The sequence below is a fragment of the Coenobita brevimanus genome, chromosome 85 (assembly GCF_032717465.1).
Source record: "Coenobita brevimanus isolate Jiangsu-jjx chromosome 85, ASM3271746v2, whole genome shotgun sequence".
Classification (NCBI taxonomy): domain Eukaryota; kingdom Metazoa; phylum Arthropoda; class Malacostraca; order Decapoda; family Coenobitidae; genus Coenobita; species Coenobita brevimanus.
The window spans coordinates 17,518,031-17,541,722 of NC_137038.1; the positions used below are offsets into that span (position 1 = coordinate 17,518,031).

At 43.8% G+C, this 23,692-nt stretch overlaps 1 protein-coding gene across 1 annotated transcript in view; it reads right to left on the reverse strand.

Moving 5' to 3' along the window:
* Positions 1-23,692, reverse strand: part of LOC145410366 (epidermal retinol dehydrogenase 2-like) — a 598,304-nt gene that overhangs the window by 413,037 nt on the left and 161,575 nt on the right. Inside the window, exon 4 of the mRNA XM_080280518.1 lies at positions 14,492-14,623. Coding sequence (XP_080136644.1) covers positions 14,492-14,623 — 132 coding nt within the window. The remainder of the gene's footprint in view (positions 1-14,491; positions 14,624-23,692) is intronic.

Genomic DNA, 23,692 nt, shown 5'->3' on the forward strand with positions numbered 1-23,692 from the left:
GATTTTCTCCTGTAGCAGGATAGTACACACCACAATGTGAATCTTGTGTGACTGAGCTAGGATGTTTATGTACGTATATACCGTTAAATTCTCTGAGAAAAATTTGATTTTGATGGGGCGTAATGTCACAAATTAATTCGCGACATTGTGTTAGTATTATATAGGGAACATCTGAAGAATTTTGAAATACCTCAGTCCGTTAACTGCCTCACTTCTGCACTCAGATTGTAATGAATTTTCATAACCTTTTTCACTGTGTTCATAAATGACTGTCTTTCTGTATACAGTAGACAGTGCACTTCACTGAGCGAAACTTTTGTGAAATTGTCGTTTCCATGCATTCCTTCTCCGACTGTTAAGTTGTGCCACACTCATCTCTCATGCTTTGTGCCCCAGCTTGCTTACTTCAGTCAGTCAGCTTCGGACCGCCTCGGGCGTAGGAACTCGTTGTGCCCAGCATCTCCATTGTATAGCGATTTCTCGCATCTTGCCCCCCCCCCAGTCGGTGATCGGCGCAGTGGACTAGCAGCGAGCAGCGCCTGCCGTAGAAACAGACAGACGCCCAGTCTTGTGTAGCTTCAGCTCTGTTCCCTCCACTGACCAGTATTTCCGTTCATTTTCCTAGTCTTAAGTCTGATTAGCTCTTTGAATAAGTGAGTGTATTTCCTTTGTTATTCGAATTTACTAGTCTCCCTGTGACAGTGAGTTCCCCTCTTGAATTCATTTTTGAGATTCATGTAACGTAAATTTATTTCATTGTAATTAATATATTTACAGTTCTTTTCTTTGAGCTTAATGTAAAACTGAAATTGTCTTTGATTTCTCCACATTGTACTTTATTAAATTTGCCTACCCCAGTTTGCACAAATTTCAACATTAATCACAACTGGTATTTAGGCCAGTTTTTTTTATTAATTATCAAATCCGTTGTGCCAACTAGGAGTTAAGCATCAGCAAGAACTTGTCTATTATTAATATTAGTTATTGTCAGGGGGTAACAGGGCCGGATTAACCATGAGGCGCTTGAGGCATTGGCCTCAGGCCCCCAGACTCTAAGGGGCCCCCAGATTCTAAAGATAAAAATGGTTAGCTATATATGCCATCAAATTTTGATATCATTGAAGAATTTTCTAGAAAGAAAGCTAGAAACGCGTTTGTTTAAGTTACCAATAGTTGGGGGTAGGGGTTTTTTTCAAGAATACTCCCCCAGTATCCCTGCTTGTCATAAAAGGCGACTAAAAGGGTTGGCGGAGGGTTAGTGCCCCTCTCCGGAAAGCAACTAACAAAAAAGTCAAACAATAAGCCTCGGACAAAGACTGACCAAAAGATGACGACCAAGGACCTGGCAAAGGACATGGTAATTGGAACTTGGAATGTAAGGGGAGCGAATGATGAGGTGAAAGAGAGAGAAATAGTCCATGTCCTTGAGGGTGCGAAAGTTGATGTATGCGGAATAACTGAAACGAAAGGGAGAGGTGAGAGTGTGACAGAATGGGAGTATGGATGGGGTATATGTGCACGAATAGGTGAGAATGAGAGGGCAAAAGAAGGAGTATGTATAGTTGTGAGTAATAGATGGAAGAAGAGCATAAGAGAGTATGGATCAGTTGGGTCAAGGATTGTGTGGGTAAGATTGAAAGTTGGAATACAAATGTGGGCGATTGTGTGTGTATGCGCCAACGCAAGATCGTACAAGCAGAGTGAGAGAAGAGTTCTGGAAAAATGTGGAAGTGTGCATGGAAAAGTTTGGAAGGAATGAGAGAGTGTTTCTGATCGGTGATATGAATGGTAAAGTAGGGAATGTGAAGATGGATGGAATAGTTGGTGACTGGGGTGTGCCTCCTGAGATAGATGAGAATGGCAGTGCGTTAGTGGACATTTGTGCTGAGAGGGGGTTGGTGATAGCCAATACCCTCTTCAGGCACAAAACGATCCACAGGTATACATGGTGAGTGATGAGAAGGGTGGGTGGTGAACTGAATGAAAGGAAGGCAATGATTGATTATGTGTGTGTGGATGAAAGGATACGAAAATGTGTAATGGATACAAGAGCTTATAGAGGTGGGGGAGTGGCCTATCTGACCACTACTTGGCGGTGGCCAGAATCAAGGTCCAATTAGAACAGAAAAATAGAAGAAGGGAAGGACGGGAAGAAGGAGTATTTGTAAGAAGAGTGGAAAGGTTACAAGAGGATGAGAAAAAGGCAGAGTATATTAGAGAAGTGGAGGAATGATTGGGCAATTATGAATTGGAGCAGATGGGGGACATGGAAGATGTGTGCAGGATATTTACAGAAGAAATATGTGTAGCATGTGATGTGGTGTGTGGGATGAAGAGAAGACAAAGGGGGTGTGCAAGGAACAGTGTGGTGGAATGAAGAGGTGAGACAGGCTGTGGCACAAAAGAAGAAAGCATACAATGAATGGATGAGAAATAGAGGCGTGGAAGAAGTTGAGAGGAGGAAGAGAGAGTTATATGTAGAAAGAACGAGAGAGGTGAAAAGATTAGTAAGAGAAAGAAGAGAGCGTATGAGGAATTTCGAAGGGAACTTGAGTGTAAAGTGGAGGGACTGTAAGAAAATGTTCTGGAAAGAGGTGAAAAGAGTAAGACAGGGTGGAAGTGAAGTTACCAGGGGAGTGAAAGATAAAAATGGTAGATTACTAGTGGAGAAGGGAGAAAAAGTGAGCAGATGGAGAGAAAACTTTAAGGAATTGTTGAACATAGAGGATGGAAGTAATGCGAGTATAAGTGGCTGGGGAATGGCTGGGAGAAGGAGGGAGGTGAGAAGGCAGGAAGAAATCAGTAGGATACAAGTTGTGGAAGCAATGAAGAAAGTTAAATTGGGGAAAGCCCCAGGAACTGATGGAGTGTGTGGTGAAATGCTGAAGTATGGGGGAGAGATAGTAGCAAAATGGATGTGTAAAATGTGCAGATTGGCCAGGGAGGAAGGTAGAGTCCCAGAGGATTGGAAGTCAGGTATAATTATTCCCTTGTACAAAAGGAAAAGGGGAAAAAGAAGTGTGTGGTAATCATAGGGGCATCTGTCTTCTTAGTATAATAGGAAAAGTGTATGGTAGTATACTTATGGACAGAGTTAGAGAAAGAACAGAGGAATTAGTTGGAGAAGAACAGGGAGGCTTTAGGAAGGGAAGAAGTTGTGTAGATCAGATATTCATTCTTAGATCTTTAGTGGATAAGTTTCTAGAGAAGGGAAAGAAGTTGTATGCGGCTTTCATGGATTTGGAAAAAGCATATGACAGGGTGGATAGACAAGGATTGTGGAAAGTATTAAGAATATATGGGGTAGATGGGAAGTTGTTGAATGCTGTGAAGAGTAAGTATGATGGTGCTAAGGCTGAGGTGTGTGTGGATGGTGAACTAAGTGAATTTTTCTCTTTGAAGTTTGGGTTGAAACAGGGATGTGTCATGTCTCCATGGTTGTTTAATCTGTACATGGATGGGGTAATAAAAGAGGTACAAGGTAGGGTAGTGGATGTTGGAGTGGCCCTGGTGAGAGAGGATAGTGTTTGGAAACTCCCTGTACTGTTGTTTGCAGATGATACTGTGTTGTTCAGTGAAGACGAAGGAGAGCTGCAAGGCTTGGTGGATGAGTTTGGGAGTGTGTGTAAGAAACGGAATCTAAAGGTGAATGTAGGGAAGAGTAAAGTGATGGTCTTTGAGAGGGGTGAAGTCAGTGAATGTACAGAGAGATTGGATGGTGAAGAATTGGAAAATGTGAGTACGTTTAAGTACTTGGGTAGTGTGATGAGTAAGGATGGAGGTTTGGAGGGTGAAGTGCTTGAAAGGGTACAGCAGGGAAGAAAGGTTGCTGGTTCCTTGAAAGCAGTGATAAGAAGCAGGGAAGTGAGCATGGAAGTGAAAAAGTTACTACATGACAGTATTGTGATACCAACTCTAACGTATTGTAGTGAAACTTGGACGTTGCTGAAAGGACACAAGTCAAGAGTGAGAGCAGTGGAAATGAGTTATTTAAGAGGAGCCTATGGAGTCACATGGAGAGACAGGCTGACAAATGAGGATATAAAGGAGCGTTGTGGCGTGGATGTGGATGTGATAGGAAAAGTTAGGAGGAATACACTGAGGTGGTTTGGCCATGTGGAGAGGATGGAGGGTGAAAGACTGACAAAGAGAGTGTATGTGAGTGAGGTAGAGGGGGGAAGAGGGAGGGGGAGGCCGAGAATGAGATGGAAGGATGGGGTGGAGAGGTATATGGGAGAGGGAGGTGTGAGTTGGGAGCGGGGCAGTGAAATGGCGGGGGACAGAGCGACATGGAGGCGATTTGTTTGTGGCCACCCCGAACAGGATTGAGGCGTCTGGCATTAGATAGATATATAGATAGTTATTTTCATATACATTTAGGGTTGACTGAATTTTTATGATCTCATTGAAGAATTTTCTAGAAAGAAAGAAAAAAAAAAAGGTTTAAGTTACCAGAAAGTGTGGACTATGATTTTTGAATAAACAACAGTAACAAGCAGTTTATTTATTTTTTGTTCTTATTACTTATTGTACATATACATTTAGGGATGGGGGCCCCTAGGCTTAACTGTGCCTCAGGCCCATGTTAAACTTAATCCGACCCTGGGGGGTAAAGATCACACTTTCTCAAGAGGCCAACAGTACTAACAATGCAGCACTTGTGAGTGATTAGTCTCCACTGTGTACTGCTGAGAAAGTTTATAAAATTCTCATCCTCAGAGAACTGACGAAGTAAGCCAGCATAAATTAAACTTACTACTTGATTTCACAAGTCAATTCACCTTGTGTCAACTGATTATATACATGTACATCAGCTTTCTGTTCTTAAATTTTACATCCCCGAGTGACACACTACACTGAGTGACTGGGATGGTGAGCATCCCCATCTTCCACAATATAGACAAATATATATATATATATATATATATATATATAGGGGATGTGTGAATGGTATAAGGATGCAGAAGGGGAAAGGATACTCGAGTTTAGGGAGGCAACGGACATGATTGCGTGCAACACATATTTTAGGAAAAGACACAGTAGGTTAATTACATACGAGTCTTGGGGGAAATAGCAGTCAGACAGATTATTTTCTGGTTAGGAGGGCCGACAGGAGGTTAGTGAGGGATGTTAAAGTTATAGGAAGTGAGGAGTGTGTGCAGCAGCACAAACTATTGATTTGTGATATGGTGCTTAAAGAACAAGGGATGAAAAAGAGGACTTACGTACCTAGGAGGAAAATATGGAAGCTGAAAAAACAAGTAGTAAGGAATGCCTTCTATAGCGAGTTGAGGAGAGTGGTGGCTGAACAGGGAGCTGTAGACAGAGGTGTTAATGAACAGTACAGAGCCCTCAAGAACAATTTCTTGAGAGTTACTCATGTAACATGTGGCTGGACAAGAGGACCACCAAGACATAAAGTAACCTGGTGGTGGGATGAGGGTGTAGAAGCTGCAGTTAAGGAGAAAAGAAGGTTTTTCCGGGAATGGAAGAAGGGTGGTAGCAAAGAGGAATATCTGGCTGCCAAGCAGAGGGCTAGAAGAGAGGTATACAGGGCGAAGTCTGAGTCACAGAGACTATTACTTGATAACCTAAATCATGGGGAAAGGAAAAAAATGATATTTAGGGTGGCAGGTCAGGTGAAGAGGGATAATCGGGATATTATAGGTCAGCAGTGTGTGAAGAATGATGAAGGAAGGATAATGGTGAACAGTGAGGATATTAAAGATGCATGGAGAGAGCATTATAACCGGTTGTTGAATGAGGAGTTTGACTGGGAATGGGAAGGTTTGGAGCCAGCAGATCCAGTGTCTGGCCCTTGGCCTTTGATTGATGCTGCTACTGTGAGTGAGGCAATAGGCAGGATGAAGGTGGGGAAGGCAGCAGGTGTGTCTGGGTTGACTGCCGAAATGTTGAAGGCCTCAGGAGATATAGGGGTGAGGTTAGTCACTGACCTGATAAATAGGATTATTTATGAGTGTGTTGTCCCAGATGATTGGCTGAAGAGTGTAATTGTAAATGTGTATAAAGGGAAGGGTGATGCCCTGGAATGAGGAAATTATAGAGGTATAAAGCTTTTAGATCAGATAATGAAGGTAATGGAGAGAGTTTTAGAAAGTATGATTAGAGAAAGAGTGAATATTGATGAGATGCAGTTTGGGTTTATGCCAGGTAGGGGGACCACTGATGCTATATTCATTGTTCAACAGCTTCAGGAAAAATATATTGGTAGGAGAAGTGATCTTTATTATGTTTTTGTTGATTTGGAAAAGGCCTTTGACAGAGTCCCTAGAGAGGTGGTGAAGTGGGCAATGACAAAGCTTGGCTTGGAGTGGCTGGTTAGGGTGGTTATGGCTATGTATGTGGGTGCTCACACCCAGGTAAGAGTGAATGGAGATTTGAGTGAAGAATTTTCCGTGAATGTTGGTGTGCATCAGGGGTCAGTCTTGAGTCTCATGTTGTTTATCATGGTACTTGAAGCCCTTTCATGTGACTTTAGAAACAGACTCCCGTGGAGGTTGTTGTATGCTGATGATTTGGTGTTGATTGCAGTGAACGAAAAGGAGGCGGAGGAAAGGTTTAGGAAGTGGAGAGATGGTATGGGGCACAAGAGTTTAAGGGTAAATGCAGATAAAACAAAAGTGATGATATCTAGGGTTGGTGGCGGTACTGTCAAAGATGAGGGAGAGTGGCCATGTGCAGTTTGCCACAAGGGCATGGGAAGTAATTCCATCTTGTGTGGTGTTTGTGATAAATGGGTGCTTAAGAGATGTAGTGGTATCAGAGGTAGACAGCAAGATAATGCTGATTTTATGTGTACGGCATGTCGGGGTGAGCAGGTGGAGATTGTCAGACGTGAAAGGATTGAACTTGCTGGTGAATCTCTTGAGTGTGTGGAAGAATTTTGTTATTTGGGAGACATGTTGTGTGCTGAAGGTGGGGCTGGAGCTAGCTCTGTGGCTAGGGTGAGAAGTGGTTGGAAGAAGTTCAGGGAGCTCTTGCTTCTCCTGACATTGAGAGGGCTCTCCCTACGTGCTAAGGGGTCTTTGTATGCAGCATGTGTTAGGAGTGTAATGCTGTATGGCAGTGAGACCTGGGCAGTGAAGGAGGAAGATATTCGCCAGCTCAGACATACAGAAATGACAAAGATTAGGTGGATGTGCAGTGCGTCCCTGCATCCAAGGCCTGGAGGGGCTGGGTTTACGATGGAAGAGTTGAGAAGTAGGATGGGACTGGAGTGTATTGATGTTGTGATGAGCAGAGGTAGATTGAGATGGTTTGGACATGTGGAGAGGATGGGGGATGATAATTGGGTGAGGAAGGTGAGAAGTGTTAATATTGGGGGTGGGGTTATGAGGGGTAGACTGAGAAAGACATGGGACGAGGTCATTAAGTGTGACCTCAGGGTTAAGGGACTGAACAGGGAGGCTGCAATGGATCGTGCAGCGTGGAGAGCCGCCATTAGGTGACCAAGGCCGACACATGCAAGCATGTTGGAGCCTTATAAAAGAAAATGAAAAATGATATATATATATGTATATATACTGTATATATATATATATATATATATATATATATATATAGGAACATGAAGAGGAAGTGGCACCAGCTGACCAGGGTGGTATTGTCAAGGGAAATGGGAATAATGGGGATAGGAAGAGCTGGAGTTCCTGCTTCACTAGCTGACCTTTCCAGTGTGACACTAACATGGAAAATAGATTAGCATAACAAACATTTCCTCTGACTATCTCACACAGTACACCATATGCACTCTACGTATCGCACAACATACCCCACTACGTCACAGGGGTTGATGCCAGCTAGGGCATGCAGCCAGAAATCTCTGCCCTACTACCTAGTTGTGGACCTTTTGAGGGGAGGCGTGATGAAGGCTCCACCAGCATAGATTGTGGGGCCGGGGTGAGATGGGGCTCGAACCCGTGCTAGAGGGTACAGGGCATTGTGGTTCCTAGGCTGCTGTTTCCGTCCAACAGGGAGGGGCCTGAACCTGGGAGTAGCACACCAGGAGGCTGCCCTATCAATGGGTGTATAATGGTGGGGTTGTTACAGTGCAAGATAGTGTGAAAATGACAGAGTATAAAAGCATAGGGGAAGAAAGATTGGGAAGGTGTGAGTTACAGCAGATGGAAGGGGTGGAAGATGTATGTAAGACATTCACAGAAGACATAGGCGCAGCGTGTGAGGTAGTTTGTGGAGTGAGGAGGAGATGCTGGGGTGTGCAAGGGACAGTATGGTAGAATGATGAGATGAAACGAGCTGTGGGACAAAAGAATAAGGTATATAGTGAATGGCTTGCAAGTAGAGGTAGGAGAGAAGATGAGACAGAGAGGTATATGTGAGCTGGAAAAGGGAGGTAAAGAGATTGGTGAAGGAGAGTAAGAAGAAAGTGGATGAAGAATTTGGAAGGAATCTGAGTGTAAAATGGTGGGAGAATAAGAAATTATTTTGGAAGGAGGTAAAAAAAAAAAAAAAAAAGTAAGACAGTGTGAAAGGGGAAATAGTAGGGAAGTGAAAGATGGGAAAAATAGATTGTTGGTGGAGAAGAGAGAGAAATTGAGGAGACAGAAGGAGAACTTTGAGGATTTGTTGAATGTAGAGAGTGAGAGCAGTGTGAGTATAAGTGGTTGGGGAATGGCAGGGAGAAGAAGAGATGAGAGGAGGGAGGAGGAGATCAGTAGGGCGAAAGTAGTGGAAACAATGAAGAAGATCAAGGTGGGTATGGCCCCACGAACTGATGGAGTGTGTGGTGAAATGTTGAAGTATGGGAGTGAGATTGTTGTGGAGTGGATTTGGAAGTTGTGTAGATTGGTTTGGGAAGAGGAGAGGACTGGAAATCAAGTATAATTGTTCCTTTATACAAAGGAAATGGGGAGAGAGAGGTATTTGGTAACCATATTGGTATTTGACTTCTTAGTGTGACTAGAAAAATATATGGTAGAATACTCACTGATAGGGTTAGGCATATGACAGAGGAGCTAGCTGGAGAAGAACAAGGGGGATTTAGGAAGGGAAAAAGGTGTGTAGATCAGATATTTGTCCTAAGATGTTTAGTGGAGAAGTATCTAGAGAAGGGAAAGAAAGTGTATGCTGCCTTCATGGACTTGGAAAAAGCTTATGACAGAACAGATAGGCAAGGTATGTGGAAAATATTAAGAATATATGGAGTGGATGAGAAATTGATGAGTGCTGTGAAGAGTATGTACGAAGGAGCTAGGGCTACGGTGCGAGTGGATGGTGAGCTGAATGAGTTCTTTGATCTAAATGTGGGACTGAAACTGGGATGTGTGATGTCTCCATGCCTGTTTAATATATACATGGATGGGGTTATAAAGGAGGTGCAAGGTAGGGCAGTGGATGTGGGGGTGGCTCTAATGAATGAAGGTGAGATGTGGATGATCCCGGTGTTGCTGTTTGTTGATGATACAGTATTGTTGAGTGAAGATGAATGTGAGCTGCAAGGTTTGGTGAATGAATTTGGGACAGTGTGTAGGAAGAGGAATCTGAAAGTTAATGTAAACAAGAGTAAAGTTATGGTATTTGAGATGAAAGAAGTCACAGAATGCACAGTGAGGTTGGATGGTGAGGATATGGAGAATGTGAGTGCATTCAAGTGCTTGAGCAGTGTGATGAGAAAGGATGGAACTAATGGGGATGAAGTGCTTGAAAGGGTACAGCTGGGAAGGAAGGTTGTTGATTCACTGATACCAGTGATGAGAAATAGGGAGGTGAGTATGGAAGTTAAGAAGTCACTACATGACAGTATTGTGATCCCTACCCTGACGTATGGAAGCGAGGCGTGGACCTTGCTAAAGGGGAACAAGTCAAGAGTGAGAGTAGTGGAAATAAGTTACTTGAGAGGGGCATGTGGAGTGACATGGAGGGACAGGTTGATGAATGAAGAAGTGAAGGAACGTTGTGGGGTGGATCTGGACGTGGTTGAGAAAATTAGGAGAAATACACTGAGGTGGTCTAGACGTGTGGAGAGAATGGAGAATGAAAGACTGACTAAGAAGGTGTATGTAGGTGAAGTGGAGGGAGAGAGAGGGAGGGAAGACCGAGGATGAGGTGGAGGGATGGAGTTGAGAGGTATATGAGGGAGGGGGGAAAGAGTTGGGGGGAGGGAAGTCAAATGGTAGGTGACAGAAAGACTTGGAGGCATTTTGTCTGTGGCCATACTTTGCGAGATTAGGGCGTTGGGCTATAGATAGATAGATAGTTACAGTGCCAAGGCACACTTGGATGGTGTCCCTGTAGCTGTCCTGGTAGGGTACCCCAGGGCCACCATCACAGCCACTGGTCAAGCCTGGTGGACTAGGGATCCCAGATCCATTGCCTGGACCTGGGACTGTGCAGTGGGTGGGGCCTGTGGCATGACTTTCCCCTTTATTATTATTACTGGGTATGACCAGTCTAAAGAGTGAATTTCAAAGCAAGTCTGAGGACACCAAATCACCCAGGGGGATCAGAGTGGTGTCGTGGAATGTGGGAAGTTTGAGGGGTGGACTGGGGGAAATGGATGTGACAGTAGGAAGTGGGTGGATGTGGGATGTGTGCAAGAAGTCCAGCATAGGGGTTGATCAGCCAGAATGATCGCTGGGAGGGACTGTTATTGTAAGCTGTTTTGGCAGGGTAGGACCAACAGACATGGTGGGGTGGGTGTGTTGGCTGGGGAGAAATGGGTGGAATATGTCATGAATGTTTTTGGAGTAAGTGAAAGGATAATAGTAGTGATAATTTTGTTCATGTGGGAAAATGGTTGCATTTATATCAGCATATGCTCAACAGGCAGGCTTGGATGAGACAGAGAAGGAAAGATTTTGGGATGACTTAGTATTTGTAGTAAGTGGTATGGGGGATGATGAAATTGTGGTTTTGGAAGGGGGACTTAAATGGTCAGGTGGGTGAAGCACCTCAAAGATATGAAGGAATACATGTGGGATGTGCATATGGTACCAGAAATGAAGAAGGGAAAGGATACTCAAGTTTGGAGAGGCAATGAACATGATTATGTGCAACACATAATTTTTGGATGAGAGTAGGTTGATTACATACGAGTCTGGGGGACATAGCAGCCAGATAGACTATTTCAGGAGGGCCGATAGGAGCTTAGTGAGAGACGTTAAAGTTCCTGGGAGCACGGCGTGTGTGCAGCAACACAAGTTATTGATATGAGACTTGGCGCTCAATAAGCAGAAAATGAAAAATAGGACCTGTGCACCTAGGAGGAAAATATGGAAGCTGAATAACCAAGCAGTATGGGATGCCTTCTATAGGGAGATGAGTGTGGTGACTGAAGAGGGAGATGTTGACAGAAAAGTTAATGAACAGTACAGAGCCTTCAATAATAACCTTTTGAGAGTTTAGTGTGTCGATGGACAAGAGGCCCACAAAGACTTAAAGTAACCTGGCAATGGGATGAGAGTGTAGAAGCTGCAGTCATGGAAATAAGAAGACTTTCCCGGAATGGAAGACGGGTGGTAGCAGTGGGGAATACTTGGATGCCAAGTGCAGAGCTAGAAAAGAGGTTTACAAGATAAAGTCTGAGCCAGAAAGACTTTTACCTGATAAGCTAAACCGTGTGGAAAGGAAGAATATGATATTTAAGGTGGCAAATCAGATGAGGAGGGAGAATAGTGATATCATAGGTGAGCAGTGCGTGAAGAATGATAAAGGAAGGGTAGGGGAGAACAGTGGGGATATTAAAGATGCATGGAGAGAGCATTACAGCTGGCTGTTGAATGAAGAGTTTGACTGGGATTGGGAAGGTTTGGAGCCTGCAGATCCCATGTTTGGCCCTTGGCCTTTGATTGACGCTGCTACTGTGAGCAAGACAACAGGCAGGATGCAGGTGGGGAAGGCAGCAGGTGTGTCTGGGTTGACTGATGAAATAATGAAAGCCTCAGGAGATAAAGGAGTGAGCTTAGTCACTGAACTGATAAATACAATTGTATATCAATGAGTTGTCCCAGTTGATTGGCTGAGGAGTGTAACTGTAAATGTGTACAAGGGGAAGGCTGATGCCCAGGAAAGAAGAAATTACAGAGGCACTCAGCTTTCAGACCAGATAAAAAAGGTAATGGAGAGAGTTCTACAAGGCATGCTTGGAGAAAGAGTGAATATTGATGAAATGCAGTTTGGGTTTATACCCCTTCAGGAAAAATAGATAGGAAAGAAAAGGGAACTGTATTTTGTTTCTGTTGATTTGGAGAAGGCCTTTGACAAAGTCTCTACACAGATGGTGAAGTGGGCAATGAGAAAACTTGGGATCGAAGAGTGGCTGGTTAGGGTTGTTATGGCCATGTATGTGGGTACTCACACCCAGGTAAGGGTGAATGGAATTTGAATTATGAGTTTTCCGTGAATGTTGGTGTGCATCAAGGGTCAGTCTTGAGCCCCTTGTTGTTTATCACAGTACTTGAAGCCCTCTCACGTGACTTCAGAAATGGACTTCTGTGGGAGGTGTTGTATGCAGATAAATTGGTGTTGGTTGCAGAGAATGAAAGGGAGGCTGAGGAAAGATTTAGGAAGAGGAGAGTAGGTATGGGGCACAAGGGCTTAGGAGTAAATGCAGATAAAATAAAAGCAATGGTATCTAGGGCAGGGGATGGTACTGTCAAGTAAAAGGGAGAGTGGCCATGTGGGATTTGCCACAAAGGTGTGGGAAGTAATTCCATCTTGTGCAGTGTCTGTGATAAGTGGGTGCATAAGAGATACGGTGGTATCAGAGGTAGACTGGGAGCTAATGCTGATTTCATGTGTGTGGTGTGTCGGGAAGAGCAGGTGGATATTGCCAGGCATGAAAGGATTGAACTTGCTGGTGAGTCTGTTGAGTGTGTGGAAGTGTTTTTTTATTGGCAGGACATGTTATGTGCTGGAGGTGGGGCAGGAGCTACCTCTGTGGCTAGAGTAAGGAGTGGTTGGAAGAAGTTCAGTGGGCTGTTAACTCTCCTGACACTGAGAGGGCTCTCCCTCTGTGCCACGGGATCTTTGTATGCGGCATGTGTCAGAAGTGTAATGCTGTATAGTAGTAAGACCTGGGCTGTAAAGGAAGAGGATATTCACAGGTTCAAACATACAGAAATGGCAATGATTAGGTGGATGTGCAGTGCGTCCTTGAGTGCAAGGCCTGAGGGGGCTAGGTTTACGATGGCAGAGGTGAGAGGTAGGATAGAACTGAAGTGTGTTGGTGTTGTGATAAGGAGAGGTAGATTGAGGTGGTGTGGGCATGTGGAGAGGATGGGGGATGACAATAGGGTGCAGAAAGTGAGAAATGTTAATGTTCGGGGTAGAGTAGTGACAAGCAGACTGAAAAAGACCTGGGACGAGATTGTTGAGTGTGACCTCAGTGTTAAGGGACTGAATTGGGAGGCTGCCAGAGATCGAGCAGCATGGACAGCCACCATTAAGTGACCAATGCCAAAGCATGCATGCATGTTGGAGCCTACAAATACAAAAACGAAATGATTTAATTCAGATGAGTGGGTCACTGGACACTTATTGTGTTGATACCAAGTCATAGGACCCTGACATTGTTAATTACCCCTTTACCAATACCTCTTTCATGGTTGGGACAACTCTTGTTTGGTCAGGTTTTGCTACATGTCTGTCTGCTTTGAGATAAATCACCAAGTTAGACCCATTTTTGGAATAACGATGGTGAAGTGATCACAAATTCGCTAGAACGTTACCTCACAGTCAGCTGTTCAGGCCAAGATGACTGCTCTATGGTTACATTTGCTGTGTGTGTGCCTTTTGTTCCATTCTGAGCATGAATGGCCACTGAAATACCACTACTGTCGCCAAATAAACAGTGCAAGTGCTTAACAAACTGTGCACAGCGCACTATTAAGTGAAGTGATACCTTTTTGTGTATCAATATTGAAATCTGTGACCAGGAAATTGTCTCCTGTATGGTCACAGTGCCTTTCCATCAGGTGATTCAGTCAAGATGGCCACCCAGTGTCTATCGTAAATTCATTGTGATCATCTTTCATTCTATTTTGTGTGTGGATGGCCAATGAAACACCACTGCTATTGGTATTTAACAGTGCAAGTTGCAAACAAATAGTGCAGTGTGCAATATTAAGTGAAGAAATAACTTTTTGTGTGAAATACTGAAACTTGTGACTTGGAAATTGTGTCTCGTACGTATGTTGCCTGTAGTGGAACGCTTGGTGCCACTGATAGCATGATGGGGAAGCCCAAAAAGGTAATTATTTTTTTAGATTTTGGGTTACATGGTCAAAGGACTCCTCCCTATCCCCACTGAAATCATGTTATATCGACCTCACTATACAGTAAATCGCTGTGCAATGAGTTTTCACTCAACATAACCCCATTGCATCGTGAAACCTGACTGTACACTATTCATTCCAATGTCAGATAATTTTATTTGTGAGTTATAGGTGCCTATGTATTAATAAAACACACAGAAGCACACAGAACATACATCATTAAGAAAACTACTCACCCAGAAATGTGAGAAAACATTAACATTAAAAATCTTCTTGACATCCTCTGCTGAATGTCGAAGGAAGGGTTTGCAGGGCATTATGCCAGCATTGTTAATAAGGATGCCCACCTCACCAACCTCACTTCGGATCTGATGGTGAAAAGAATGAATTAACAATCATGGGTACCGGTAATAAGACTATCTGGACATGCATGCAAACACTGTTCATCCATCCATCATCCAATCCTTTACTAACAAATCATTAGCATAATGGTCAGGCTACTCAATACAGGCAAACCCTGATTTACGATACCCCTAGATAAGATACCTTAGAACAGCGATGGGGGTAGAAATACCACTCTACCCCACCTGTCATAGGTCTAGCTCCAGTTTTGTGAGTTTTTTTTTTTCACCCATATTGAGGATGTTTTAGACTTAAATTTTGTATTCAGGTTAATTTATACAGTTTTTAGACTTAGATTAATGTGTTTTAGTCATAGGTGGAGTGAACACAGTCGTTTGGGGTATGGATTCTCCACCATCAGATGAGGTACAAAACAATGTGGACAACTAGGTGACTCAACAAAGAATACTTTAGTGTTTGACCACTGAACATCTAACCTAACATGGGATACATAATAATGATTTTAAATAAATATTAATAATTATGAAAGCCTGCTTGTCGTAAAAGGCGACTAAAAGGGTTGGCGGAGGGTTAGTGCCCCTCTCCAGAAAACAACTAACTAAAAATGAAGGGAGAACCTGTATTTTTTACACAGGAAAAATCATCCGTAAGTTAACTTTCACCTGGACGTGGTGTAGTGGTATGCTGCCTGGCTCTCACCTGAGAGTCCCGGGTTCGATTCCCGGCATATTGGTAATTTCTCTGAAGAACTAACTAAAAAGACAAACAGTAACCCTCGGACAAGGACTGACCAAAAGATGATGACCAAGGACCGGACAAAGGACATGGTAATTGGAACGTGGAATATAAGAGGAGCGAATGATGAGGTGAGAGGGAGAGAGAGATTGTCCAGGTGTTTGAGGGTGCGAAAGTTGATGTATGCGGAATAACTGAAACCAAATGGAGAGGTGAGAGTGTGAAAGAATGGGAGTATGGATGGGGTATATGTGCAGGAGTAGGTGAGAATGAGAGGGCGAAAGAAGGAGTATGTATAAAGTAGTTGTGAGTAAAAGATGGGAGAAGAGCATAAAAGAGTATGGATCAGTTGGGTCAAGGATTGTGTGCGTAAGATTGAAAGTTGGAATACAAATGTGGGCGATTGTGTGTGTGTATGCGCCAACGCAAGATCGTGCAAGCAGAGTGAGAGAAGAGTTCTGGACAAATATGGAAGTGTGCATGGAAAAGTTTGGAAGGAATGAGAGAGAGTGTTTGATTGGTGATATGAAAGGTAAAGTAGGCAATGTGAAGGTGGATGGAATAGTTGGTGAGTGGGGTGTGCCTGCTGAGATAGATGAGAATGGCAGTGCGTTAGTGGACATTTGTGCTGGGAGGGGGTTGGTAATAGCCAATACCCTCTTCAGGCACAAAATGATCCACAGGTATACATGGTGAGTGTTGAGAAGGGTGGGTGGTGAACTGAATAAATGGAAGGCAATGACTGATTATGTGTGTGTGGATGAAAGGATGCGAAAACGTGTAATGGATGCAAGAGCTTATAGAGGTTGGGGGAGTGGACTTTCTGACCACTACTTGGTGGTGGCCAGAATCAAGGTCCAATTAGGATGGAGAAATTGAAGAAGGGAAGGATGGGAAGAAGGAGCATTTGTAAGGAGAGTGGAAAGGTTACAAGAGGATGAGAAAAAAGGAGAGTATAAGAGAGAAGTGGAGGAATGATTGGGCAATTATGAATTGGAGCAGATGGGGGACATGGAAGGTGTGTGCAGGATATTTACAGAAGAAATATGTGCAGCATGTGATGTGGTGTGTGGGATGAAGAGAAGACGAAGGGGATGTGCAAGGAACAGTGTGGTGGAATGAAGAGGTGAGACAGGCTGTGGCACAAAAGAAGAAAACATACAATGAATGGATAAGAAATAGGGATGTGGAAGAAGTTGAGAGGCGGAAGAGACAGTTATATGTAGAAAGAAAGAAAGAGAGGTGAAAAGATTAGTAAGAGAGAGAAAGAAGAAAGCGGATGAGGAATTTGGAAGGAACTTGAGTGTATAGTGGAGGGACTGTAAGAAAATGTTCTGGAAAGAGCTGAAAAGAGTAAGACAGGGTGGAAGTGAAGTTATCAGGGGAGTGAATGATAAAAATGGTAGATTACTAGTGGAGAAGGGAGAAAAAATGAGCAGATGAAGAGAACACTTTAAGGAATTGCTGAACATTGAGGATGGAAGTAATGCGAGTATAAGTGGCTGGGTAATGGCTGGGAGAAGGAGGGAGGTGAGAGGACAGGAAGAAATCAGTAGGATACAAGTTGTGAAGGCAATGAAGAAAGGTAAATTGGGGAAAGCCCCAGGAATTGATGGAGTGTGTGGTGAAATGCTGAAGTATGGGGCAGAGATCGTAGTAGAATGGATGTGGGCAATGTGCAGATTGGCCTGGGAGGAAGGTAGAGTCCCGGAGGATTGGAAGTCAGGTATAATTATTCCCTTGTACAAAGGAAAAGGGGAAAAAGAAGTGTGTGGTAATCATAGGGGCATCTGTCTTCTTAGTATAATAGGAAAAGTGTATGGTAGGATACTTATTGACAGAGTTAGAGAAAGAACAGAGGAATTAGTTGGAGAAGAACAGGGAGGCTTTAGGAAGGGAAGAAGTTGTGTAGATCAGATATTCATTCTTAGATCTTTAGTGGAAAAGTTTCTAGAGAAGGGAAAGTAGTTGTATGCAGCTTTCCTGGATATGGAGAAAGCATATGACAGGGTGGATAGGCAAGGATTGTGGAAAGTACAGTATTAACCCCTTAACCGCGGGACGTCACTTTCGTGACGCTCGGGCACAATGGATCATACCGCGGGGCGTCGCTTTTGTGAGTCTGTGATATTTTGAATTATCCCGGGCTTTCAAGTGGTGGCTTGTATCATCTATCAGTACTGCCAATGTCCAACACTAGTCAGCACTCCAAATCTCATCTGTACTCCCATCCATTGTTGACATTTTAGCAATTTTCCCCCCTTCCTGACTCCCCTCCCTACCTCCCCTCCTTTACCCTGTCCTCTCACCTCCCCGGCCGCGCTGCGCTAAGCAAATCTCCCCCGGATTTTTCCACAGATTTCATCCACTGAAATAAGCCCTATGCCCTATACTTATACAAAATAATATATACCAAAAAAAAAAATAAGGTAAGTGATAGTGGTATACACCAGGAATTGGCTAATTATCACCTGATAACACCTCACATGCATTCATTCGCTAAATTCCCATGGTAATTTCCCCTTTGAATTATGCCTTGTAATCTATTTCTGTAATAAAAATATATATCAGAAAGGAAGGGAGAAGCCTAAGTGACATTTACATTCACCTGGAACTACCTATTTCTTTATGTATTGCCGAGATTTTCTACCAATAATTTATTAGCATGTAAGTCAGCAGCTGTCATCCTCATTGTCACTGTCAACCCTTGCCTTCTCAGTTAAGCCGCGGCATTTAGTTCCTTGTCCTCCACTGTGGTCAAAACATGTCGCACTCGCGCCCCGCTATTTCTGCCGCTTCTGCGCCCATTGCAAAGGGCCCCGTGACCTCTACACCCAGAAAAAGTCGTGAGGGAAGCAGGAAAGGACTAAGTGACTCTGCAGTGGAACATGAACTAGCGGAATTGTCAATGGTGATGATGGATAGTGATTTTGACCCATTGGGGAATCGTGTGATGAGCCGGGTGAGGAAATCGTGTCAGAAAGTACTAGTACGAGTGCTTCAGTGTCCAAAGTTATCCCTAGCTCCAAGGGAAAGGAGCCGTTAGTGCAGCAAGGGAAGGAATTTGGGAAGGGAGTGAACAGGCGGCGTGTTAGCCCCAGAACAATGGCCCCGCGTGACCCAGCCTGCCATGAGTCCCGAGTTGATTCACCTCCCCGTTCCCCAAGCCCCACTTCACTCATTTCTTCCTCTTCTTCTGCTGAATTATCTCAGGAGTCTTCATCGTCGGAGTCACCACCAGCATCAACAGTGAAGGCAGGCCGTAGAGGAAGAGGTAAATCTCTGACCTGTAAAAGTAGAGTTGCTACTAGAGTAAGGGCTGCTAGTGCTGTACGGCAACTCAGGGTCAGTGCGAGTGACCTTGAACGTGGTAAATCTTCCTCACAGCCACCCACCACCCTCACCCATCCTACACCGCCACGACAGGGAATCCTGGACGCCTTCGCGTGGACGGAAGGGTCCGATTTTATGCCAGAACATTCAGTTTTTGATGAGAGTTCCTCAGGAGTACAGCCTGCCTTCACTCTTGACGATGATGCTGAGTGTGTGGACTTCCTTTTGGCCTTCCTAGATGATGAAGTCATGCAGCATATATGTGATGAGACCAACAGGTATGAATCACAATGTGCTGCAAGTGGTACAGGTGCAGCCAAGATGCAACAGTGGTTCATGCTGGGAGTGCAGGAGCTGTATGTGTTCTTCGCCCTCATGCTTCTCATGCCACACTCAAAGAAGCATGAGTTGGAAGAATACTGGTCCATGGACCCCTTACTACCCTCACCCACCTTCAATAAGTACATGGCCAGAGATCGCTTCCGGAACACCGTGGGAAACCTGCACTTTGCCGACAATGACGTACCTTCCCAAACCGACCCACTCTGGAAGATCCGGGAGATTCTGAGCAGAATGAAGGATATGTTTATGTCATTCTTCCATCCCTTTCAGAAGGTCGTCATTGACAAATCCTTGGTTTTGTTCAGAGGACGTCTTCGGTTTGTGCAGTACATTCCAAGCAAACGCCATCGCTTTGGAATCAAGTTCTTTGTACTGTGCGACTGTAAGACGGGGTACATCCTTGACTTCGTCATTTATTCAGCCAGCACTGTCGATTTGGATAAAACACACCCCCTTGGCTTCTCAGGCTGTGTAGTGAAAGTGCTCCTTGAAAAGTATTTTGGTGGGAATCATGTGCTGTATACAGACAATTATTATACAGCACCGAAACTTGCCAAATACCTTTCAAAGCACGGCATTGGCTCCTGCGGCACCGTCAAAAGTAATCGTGCCCACTTCCCTAAATTCCCAGAGGCAGGAACCTCGCAGCGAGGACACGTGCACCTACGCAAGTCTGAGAAGATGCTGGCAATACAGTGGCATGACAAGAGGGTCGTGCACATGCTCACCACCATACATAAGGGGGAAATGACAGACAGTGGGAAGGTCGACCGTAGGACAGGCGAACCTGTGATGAAACCTGATGCTGTGTTAGACTACAATATCAACATACAGCTGGTGGACAAGTCCGACATGATGATTGGTGAGATCGACTGCCTCAGGAAGAAAACTAGGTGGTACAGGAAAGCTTTTCTGCATCTCATAGACATGACGATGCTGAACGCCTTCATCCTGTACATGATGAAGGTCAAGCCACCCAAGTCCTTCTCCCTGAGGTTGTTCGCCAGAACTTGTGTTCAGCAGCTGCTGGAAAGATATGGTAAGGTGACAGCAGCAACTCCAAGGCGCCATCCAGTAACACTTCCCGACAGACTTGAGCAGAGGGCGTATATGGATCGGCACAGACTGGTGCTAATGCCTGCCACAGGCAAGAAGAAGGCTGCGATCCGCAGGTGCCAGGTGTGTGCACATACCACCCGACGCACACCTAAACACAAACGCACCTCTTGGCAGTGCGCTGAGTGCCAGGTTCCCCTCTGTGTTACCTGCTTCTTTGATTACCACAGCCAGAGGCAGTTCTAAAAGTGCAAGTGGGAAAGGAAAGTAATGTGAAAATAATGTGTAAATAATGTGTAAATAGCAAGTGAAAGCAATGGATGTTCAGTACATATGATTGAACAGTGTATTATAGTTTTATCTTACTGAAAGTGACAGTGAATAACATAGTGTAAGTAAAACAGAAGGGTAAATATTGAAAATACAATAGAAAATGTAAATAGTAATGTAAGTAATTAGTAATATAAGAATATGAGTACAAATACTTGATGTTATAACAGTGAAAGTGAATCCGTGGCTCTCTACGTATTTTACTGAATGAAAAATTGAATGACTTCAGTGACAATAAACTAATACTACTGAAGGAAACTTATAGGTAAAAACTCCAGATATATATAAGTGTTATATAGTAACAGAAATATAAAGTGTGAGGGGTTTTATGAATAATAAATGACATAATACCAACAGCGAACTAGCGCGAGTGGGAAGGTCATACGTGCTCGTAATTTTCATTGCTTTCACAGTGGGGTTTTTTTTGGAGTATGGATCCCAAACTACTTGATAATCATAGAGTAGTGTTTATAGTGTTAATATCTGGCTGTGGTAATCATATTACAGGTTGTCGGGAAGTGTAAAGTGGAGACTTTGTTACCCAACTTCAGAGGTCTCCACAAGTCCTACGGTAATCGACGAAGGCTCAACAAATATTCCAGGAGAAAGCTGAAGGTATGTGCCATAAGCATTTGTAATTTTAATATTCTAGGACTAATAACTGATTTTTGGCAAATATTTTTTGAGAGTCTGTCAGAGCACGAATAACACCGCAGGACACGCAAAACATTGGTAAACATGCCCGCGGTGTAAGGGTTAAGAATATATGGAGTAGATGTGAATTTGTTGAATGCTGTGAAAAGTATGTATGTTGGTGCTATGGCTGCAGTGCATGTGGATGATGAAATGAGTGAATTTTTCTCTTTGAAGGTTGGGTTGAAACATGGATGTGTTATGTCTCCATGGTTGTTCAATCTGTACATGGATGGAGTAATAAAAGAGGCACAAGGTAGGGTAGTGGATGTTGGAGTGGCCCTGTTGAGAGAGGGTAGTGTTTGGAAACTCTCTGTACTGTTGTTTGCAGATGATACTGTGTTGTTGAGTGAAGACGAAGGAGAGCTGCAAGGCTTGGTGGATGAGTTTGGGAGAGTGTAAAAAACGGAATCTAAAGGTGAATGTAGGGAAGAGTAAAGTGATGGTCTTTGAGAGAGGTGAAGTCAGTGAATGTACAGCGAGGTTCGATGGTGAGGAATTGGAAAATGTGAGTACGTTTAAGTACTTGGGCAGTGTGATGAGTAAGGATGGAGCTTTGGAGGGTGAAGTGCTTGAAAGGGTACAGCAGGGAAGAAGGGTTGCTGGTTCCTTGAAAGCAGTGATAAGAAGCAGGGAAGTGAGCATGGAAGTGAAACAGTTACTACATGACAGTATTGTGATACAAACTCTAACGTATGGAAGTGAAGCTTGGACGTTGTTGGAATGACACAAGTCAAGAGTGAGAGCAGTGGAAATGAGTTATTTAAGAGGAGCCTGTGGAGTCACATGGAGAGACAGGCTGACAAATGAGGATATAAAGGAGCATTGTGGTGTGGATGTGGATGTGATAGGAAGCGTTAGGAGGAATACACTGAGGTGGTTTGGCCATGTGGAAAGGATGGAGGGTGAAATACTGATGAAGAGAGTGTATGTGAGTGAGGTGGAGGGGGGAAGAGGGAGGGGGAGGCCGAGGATGAGATGGAGGGATGGGGTGGAGAGGTATATGAGAGAGGGGGGTGTGAGTTGGGAGCGGGGCAGTGAAATGGTGGGGGACAGGGAGACATGGAGGCGATTTGTTTGTGGTCACCCCGAACGAGATTGAGGCGTCTGGCAATAGATAGATAGATAGATGAAAGCCTTACAGAGTAAATATTTCATGCACTGATGATAACTGTGAAGTTGATAAATCATGTGTTTACATTTGGGCTGTTCAAGGAAAAATGCTTTAAAAATACAAAGGAATTTCTGTAAATTTGGGTTGTTCAAGGAAAAACGCTTTAAAAATACAAAGGAATTTCTATACATTTGGGCTGTTCAAGGAAAAATGTTTTAAAAATATAAAGGAATTTCTAAATAAATGTTGGAAAATAAGAGAGAAGAAAATAAAGGAGCTCAGCAACATGAACAGTAACAAAAACAACAAAGAGGGGCCGTTGAAAAGGCTATCCCGATCGCATCATCGATCACATTCCTTGTCAAGTGAATTCCCCCATCAAAATATCAACGATTCTCCGTCACAACAATTCGCACCTTGGATGATTCTGTGTCATTCATACATTATTATTATGTATAACAGATATCTATTTAATTGTTCTGGGACCGTCTGATGGTGGAATTGTATACAAAGCTGCTGCTTCTCTATCGAGTTTGAATATGGTACGAGTCAGAGATTGTTTTCTTCAGTGACCTTGACTGGGTACAAGCGAGACAGGCACTGGTTTTGGGATTAGCTTAGCTTCTTTTACAGCTGTTAGGCCATTTAGACTGGATTTAAACTTTCTTTCTTTACTCATCTGGGTGGGTTTAGGACTTGGTTGGGGGGGAAACCAAGGCTCAAAAACACATCCTTATACAGTACTTTACTTGTTAAACCTACCCCAAGTTACAATACCCTGCCTAGCAATGGGTTTTTACTTAACCAATTGCATCGTTAAACTGGGGTAACCATCAGGATGAATAATGCAGTGAAATTCCATATTTCTGACCATTGTAAAAAAAAAAAAAAAAAAAAAAAAAAATCTATTGCTTCATCATGGTTTTTTAATCCTCTGAAGGTTTCCATACATGTTTGATGAGTATGATCTTCTTAACCCCCTCACAGTAGTAGCAGTAGTTGTTCCCTGGGCAGTCTGGCTGAACAGCCCTGAGTCTCTAAGGAAGGCCACGGCCGAGACCGGTCTTTCCCACAGAGATCTCAAGGAGTGTATGCTGTGTTGTTGGCATAGGTGATTGTGTGTAATGCAGTCTTCCATAATGTGCTTAAAAGTATGGGGTGGTGTGTTGCATCCTGGACAGGCATCAGCAATGAGTCCTCCAGCCTCTTCTGATAACTTAAGAGGGCTAGATGATGCCCATGTCTCAGCCTGGCCAGGTGGACCCTGTCCTCACGAGGGAGACAGGATTCAGAAGGGTAGATATCAGGAGGCTGTGCATGCAGCTGTGTGTTATCGTTATGTGATTGAATGGAGCGGCGAGTGATCTGAGTGTGGATATGCTTCTGGAAGCTGGTCTGAGGCAGGCGAGGGTGAAGAGATGACAGTATTTGTGTATGATATCGTGTGCTGGATGTTGTTTTGCCGTTCCTT